General features: G+C 31.6%; 1 protein-coding gene and 1 pseudogene across 1 annotated transcript in view; both read right to left on the reverse strand.

The window, feature by feature from the left end:
• Nucleotides 1-1,073: 1,073 nt before the first annotated feature.
• Nucleotides 1,074-6,710, reverse strand: part of LOC102590036 (beta-fructofuranosidase, insoluble isoenzyme 2-like) — a 47,633-nt pseudogene continuing 41,996 nt past the window's right edge.
• Nucleotides 4,321-6,710, reverse strand: part of LOC102591273 (uncharacterized) — a 20,998-nt gene continuing 18,608 nt past the window's right edge. Inside the window, exons 4-7 of the mRNA XM_006338868.2 lie at nt 5,526-5,570; nt 5,348-5,437; nt 5,129-5,230; nt 4,321-4,849 (exon numbers count right to left, since the gene is read on the reverse strand). Of these exons, the coding sequence (XP_006338930.1) occupies nt 4,667-4,849; nt 5,129-5,230; nt 5,348-5,437; nt 5,526-5,570 (420 nt within the window). The 3' untranslated portion in view covers nt 4,321-4,666. The remainder of the gene's footprint in view (nt 4,850-5,128; nt 5,231-5,347; nt 5,438-5,525; nt 5,571-6,710) is intronic.

The following is a 6,710-nucleotide window of genomic DNA, read 5'->3' on the forward strand; positions in this document are numbered from 1 at the left end:
AGGTTGTCAAGCAAACAAACAGGTGCAAAGAATTCAAGAAAATCCACCACTATTTAGGATCACTTATTATGGTCATCACACTTGCAAAACTTGTCCTAAAGTTTCTCAAATGATATGTGATTCTCCAAATGATCATGAAGATTCTAATTCAGTCTTACTTAACTTTAATTCTACCAATAATAATTATAATAATCATCACCATTTTTTGGGTATGATGGTGGAAACTGTTGATTTGTCTTTTGAATTTTAAACATACATATTGGGCTTTAATTTTTTCGGAGGGGAGTCTTATTGGATCAACGGTATAAAAGTTGTCTCAAAATAATTTATAAGTGATAGATTCGAATAGTGAAAGCAGCTATTGTTACTGTAGTAGAATAAGTTGTTGACATTACATTCCTTGAAGTACAATCCTTTTTCATGACGTACCTTGTGTAAACTTTAATATGTATTTTTTCGTGTAGATTGTTGATTGTGGGGGTGGTTAATGGAATTTGTGTAAATATTTTGTATAATGTTATGTACTTTGGAATGAGAATAATTTTGGCTACATTTATGTATAATTCCTTTTCCTTTCGATCTTAATTTTTTTCTCTAACAAAACTTTTGTCTAGTTTAGTTTAGTTATTGTTTATCATAGGAATTGTTATTATTTTTATTATTATAGTGTGGATAAATTTCACATGACACTTTAAGTTGCATACCATAGGAAAAGGTTGAAGACCGAAAAAAATTTCTTATCTAAAGGTAGTTGCTACTTTAGTCTAGACATCAATCCATGAAAGTTTTCAAGGAGAAATTTTCGACTTCATTACATTGAGTTACACGTATATAAGTCTTTTATTTGTCTATAGTTCATATATATATGCAAGGAATAAGTAAACATTTGAGTATTTTGATATAAAATAAGAACTCAATAGAAAGATAATTGCATTCTATATTAAGCGTCATCAATTCAATTTAATAGAAAAGAAGAATATTTCATTCATGCTTTGCTAGAAATAGCAAATTTGTACAAGTTCTCATCCCAAAAAAGGGCCAACACAGAAAAAGAAAGAAAAATTCAAAGCACTTATGTTTTAAATCTATCTCTCGGATTTAGCCATGTTCCAGGCATTAAGAGCCTCAATTTTGACTGTCTCGGTACCATTGTTGAAAGCAAACAAATGTGTGTCTCCATAGATGGCTAATGTTGGATAAACTCTTGATGTAATGCATGTCTTTCCACCTTCACTGAAACTTTCAACCACTGAGTGATCAATCTGAAGAAAAAAAATCAACTAATTGTCAATACGGCACTAAAGAAAAAAATATTAAATATAATATATATATATATATATATATATATATATATATATTTTGTGAGGTCAAACCTTGGATATTTGTCATTAAGGATCTTTTTTTGACCATATTTTCTCCAAGCATGGCCATCATACACCAAAGTTGAAGTTTCTTTTATGCTTGTCTCTAAAGTTCTCCTGCAATCAGATTTTCCCCAAATTAATATCTATAAATAATATAAATAACTTTTTTTAAAAAAAATTATAATATATACTTCCTATTTTACTTTTAATAACATGCATATATTCCTCATTCATGTTGTTAATTATAGCCATAGAAATATAAATATATACTTCTTCGATCTTATGTGATATCGAAATAAAGAAAGACATCTTGGAACAAAAGAAGGTATAGTTTTGGTATGAGTATGTTTAAATTTTTATTTTAAAACTTCATGTTCAATTAAACAGTATCGTAATATATATAGTAGAATATAATCACCTTCTCTTGTATCGTCCTCTTTGATCTTTCAATGACGAAATCTTGCAACTACTACTTGATGAGTCTTCATTAGAGCTTAATATCGATAGAGTCGCACAAAATGAACTCATAATTTTTCCAACCAACATATATGCATCTTCATCATCTACATGATCTACATGTTTCTTTAGTATCTCTCTTAGTCGACACGTAAATTCCCGGCCACGATTCAACTCTACTATTATTTTCTCTAGATCAGACGTTTTGTTTTTTAACAAAGACGACTTCATATTATTTTTTTTATTTTTTTTATAAAACTCTATTGAGTATTAGATGGGAGAGCTTTATTTAAACGCAAAAGGGAAAAGATTTAAAAGAAAGTTGCTAGGAAAATTCGTTCTTAGGTTGTGGAAATACAAATCCCACGCGCACTGATTGAGATTGTTTTGATTGTTAAATGTTGTTTTAGTCTTTAACTACTCTCTGTCTCAATTTATATGATATATTTTAAATTTTGAGATTCAAATAAATCTATATTTGATCGTAATTTTTTCATATATCTTTTAAATATTTTGAATTGTCAATTATTGTGACTTGTAGTACTTTTTACGTAGTTTACAAATATATAAATTTCATTTTTTTAAAAATTAAAAATTTCATGAGTAAATTCTCAGGTAAACTTAAATTGAGATAGAGACATAAATTGAGATAGAGGAACTATTTTTTTTGTCCAATTTAATTGTTTTACCTTTTTAAAATTTTATTTTTAATAAACATACTAACTCTTTTCCAATCTATGTGACATCGTTCTAATTTCGAGAGTCAAATAGTTTAAATTTAGCCTCTATCGAAGAAAAAAAACTACTGTGGAGTCACTTTTGGCTTTGCATGGAAAATGGGTAGAGATTAGATACACGCGCTACAGAGAGCGTCAAGCAGGTACTACACGTTGCTGCAGACGTATGCACATGCTGTCACCCTAATATCGTCAGCGACACTAATCACATTTTAATTGACGTTTAAGAATAATTAATTAGTGGTTTAAAGTCGAGGACGTGAAGAACAAGTTGAAGGAAGGGTGACACTTTCTTATCCTTGGACAATGGGGACCACATTTAAAAAAAAAGCTCTTCGTTTCAATTTATGTGAAAATATTCGTTTGAGTATAAATTTTAAAAAATGAGAACTTTTGAAATTTATATTCTAAAATAAATTATAGAAATTTATGTGGCTATATGAAAGAGAAAAATATTAAATTTGAAGTTAAATTGTTACTGCTAAATATGAAAAAAAGATATATTATTATCTTTTTTAGATCGATCAAAATAAAAAATACCACCTAAATTGGAATTGTGAAAGTAAAAGAATTGTCTTTGCCTGATAAGTGATAATTTAAAAAATGACCTTCCTTTGTCTTAGTACTTTGGTTTTAAATTTTAATACACGTTTCCTCCACTAAATTGTGAGAATTTTGATGGTGATTTGGATCGACTAGAACATAATTAAGTAATTAGCTAACATAATATTTCTTCCGTTTCATTTTATATGATAGTCATATATAATTTATGATAGAGAAAAGATTATAAATGGGGTGTCAACATAAATGCTGTGCATTTTTCGAGCATGCTATTAGATTAAAATATTACTAAGTTCAAGCTCAAAATATTATAAATAATATCTTTTGTAAATATATGAAAAAGAAAATTATTATATATAAAGTATATATTTCTTCCGTTTTAAGATACTTGTCTCTTTTATCGAGAGTCAATTTAACTAAAGTACATAGGACCGGAGTGGATAAGTGTTGTGAATAGTGAATGACCCCTTTTAGACGTTAGAAAAATATTCCACAAAAGAGAAGAAAGTTCCAATAACTTTTGAGCCCACTAATTAAATATCATGAGAAATGGAAGGAAAAAAAAGTCATGGAGTAGTGGTCCTATAATATAATTCAAATTCTTCTGCATAGTTTATTTATTTGGTTGTTGTTGGTATAATTAATTCTTGTATTCCAAGAAATTTATGTCCTTAATTTTGAAAGAAAAATGTAAAGTTGGAGAGTGGTAGCTATTGTTAGAATGGATAGATTTGGACTGAAGTAAAACGGATCAAAATAAATTGATCCATATATTATATAGGGAAAAAGCTCAAATATGTTATCTAACTTCGAAAAACTGTTCATTTATGTTATCCGTTAAAAGTTTGATTCATTTATGTCGTTTCCATTTGTGAAAAGGTTCATCCGTGCCATTATTCGTGAATTGAAATAGTTCCAATTTTGCAAAACTATTTTTACACGTGATCACTTATGATTCAGCCACGTCATTAATTGATCATTTTTAAAAAGGGTAAAATGCTCAAATATATCATCAAACTTTGACAAAAGACTCATATGTCATCTGTTAAAAGTTTGGTATTTCAGTAAACAAATAATCACATGAATAAGTCTTTTCTCAAATGAAAATGACATGGATGAGCTAAACTTTTAACGAAAGACATATATGAGCCTTTTCTCAAAGTTCGATGGCATATTCAAACCTTTTTCCTTTTCTCACTCTAGCAAAACCCATTAAAACATGAACAGGTCAAGCGGGTTACATGGTTTTGTGACAAATTTGCCATCCATAAAGATTCAAGAAGAAACAACGAGTACAGATGGCCATTTTGGTCATACAATTAGCTACATGAACTCAGAGACTGTGTTAGACACTACAGATTACAAGAGTCTGGTGCCAAATGGGCAATTATTTTGACACAACGTACCAAAACAGACACTCATACGTACCAAATGGGCACTTCGTCCAAAAACGAGTAAATTGTGTCTTACACCGTTAACGTAGTTAGAGAAAGGACAGAGAATCAGTGTCCTTTTGGTGTGATGTACATTGTGGAGAAATGTAGCAGGTTAAAAGAAATCCATAGGGAGGTCCCAATCATCAGCAAGTTCTTTCAGTTTCTTCCTTAACTTTTTTCCTGAAGATTTTTTACGACTTCTGCTATACTCCGGCTTAGCACGTGTGTTTCTTAAGTTGCTATAATCTTGCATTTCATCTGCAGAGTAAGCCATTTTCTGGGCATCCCATAATCCCTGGTCAATGTCATTACGACACGGTTAGAATTATTATCATTTCTGCCATCAAGCAGACTAAGTCTAACTGTGGCTCAATCACATGAATCGGTTTTCCTAATCAAGGAAAAGAGGGTATTTTGGTAGGGTGAAGAATTCGTCATCTAACTTGGTAAACTCAAAAGTCTCGAAGTACAGAAATTCATAGGCCAGCACAGATAGAACTTCGAAGAAAAATATCAAAAGGGAAGCAGTTACTCCGCTACCATTGACTAATCGACTGTGAACACTCCAAAGTACCTTAGTAAGTCTCTGTAGGCGTGAGGCTGCAGCTTCATGAACAACAATGGTATCTGATAAAACGTCGACCACATCCTCAACAAATAAACCGTAGGTGCTGACCTGATATAAACCAAGTTCAAGTGTCAAGCATGCAACACATACTACTGACTAGAATGATAGATAGGAGTAGGTCAACAAGTAGCTGCAGTAAAAGAAAATTCATTCGTATTAACCTACCAAGGTGGATGGTATTATGGATATTCCCAAGGAATCAAGCTCCAGAGATTCTACTGCCCCTGAGTTAATATTGAAAGTATAGCCACGAACCTACAGAAAAATAATTTTTGTTTCAGATAAAGTAAGCTAATCAAATTTAGAGTAATACAGATACGGGAAAAATGAAGCACAGAATCACCTTCCCAACATTCCGTTGACGTGGCGTTACAACGTTGTACCCCACCTGCAGAAGAGATGTAAGAAAAATAAAGAAAGAAGCAAGTGCCATACTCGAAGAAATAAGAAAAGCGATGGGAAAGAAAAGATAAATAATGAGAGGTGGCAATTCCATAAGCATGAAAGCATTCTTTCAAATATTCATGCGAAAACCATGCAGATATTGAAGAGACAGAAAAGCCAGGGAAAGATATATATCTGAGTTGATCTCTTCACCATTGGGGGAAGAGCAAAAAGGATGGAATACATTAGAATGTCATTCTTTTTAATATCATGCCCAGCGCCCGTTCATGCTCCACACTAGACTATGAAAACACAACTAAAAGAAAAGGCATATATAGTTGTTGGTTCATATACATGTACAAGCTGTTTTCATATACATATAACAGAAATCTATAGAAAAAAAATAAAAGACAGACAAAACCCATTTGGAACTGAATATTAATTTCTTTCATTGTACTATTAGTTATTGAAACAAACATTTTCATCTTACTCCAAGAACTGATATTCCAGTGGGAAAATTCATTTTTAAGGCATATCTTTTCTCCTTGATGCCTGAGTTTTGAAGGAGGCTCATGTTGTCGACCAGGATGTGAGCCACTCATACATGAAGCAGTTCATTAACAGAGAAAAGTATCTGTGAGAAATAAATAATATTGAATTGTGTATGTAAATAGTTACATTGAGACCCTATTTATAGACACTACATTGGAATCCTTTTCCAACTAGGATTCCTATTCTTATTCCTATTCCTATTCCTATTCTAAGTAGGAAATACTTATTTCTATTCTAACACTCCCCCTCAAGCTGGTGCATACAAATCATATGTACCTAGCTTGTTACAGATGTAATTAATACGAGGACATGTGAGGGACTTGGTGAAGATATCTGCAAGCTGATCATTTGACTTCACAAATTTCGTAACAATATCTCCCGAGAGTATCTTTTCTCTGACAAAGTGACAGTCAATCTCAATGTGCTTAGTCCTTTCATGAAACACTGGATTTGATGCGATATGAAGAGCCGCTTGATTATCACACACAAGTTCCATCTGATCAATTTTGCCAAATTTTAGTTCTCCCAGCAACTGTTTGATCCAAACTAGCTCACAAGTTGCTGTCGCCATTGCTCGATATTCTGATTCTGC

This window comes from Solanum tuberosum, unplaced genomic scaffold (genome assembly GCF_000226075.1).
Source record: "Solanum tuberosum cultivar DM 1-3 516 R44 unplaced genomic scaffold, SolTub_3.0 scf00008, whole genome shotgun sequence".
NCBI lineage: Eukaryota > Viridiplantae > Streptophyta > Magnoliopsida > Solanales > Solanaceae > Solanum > Solanum tuberosum.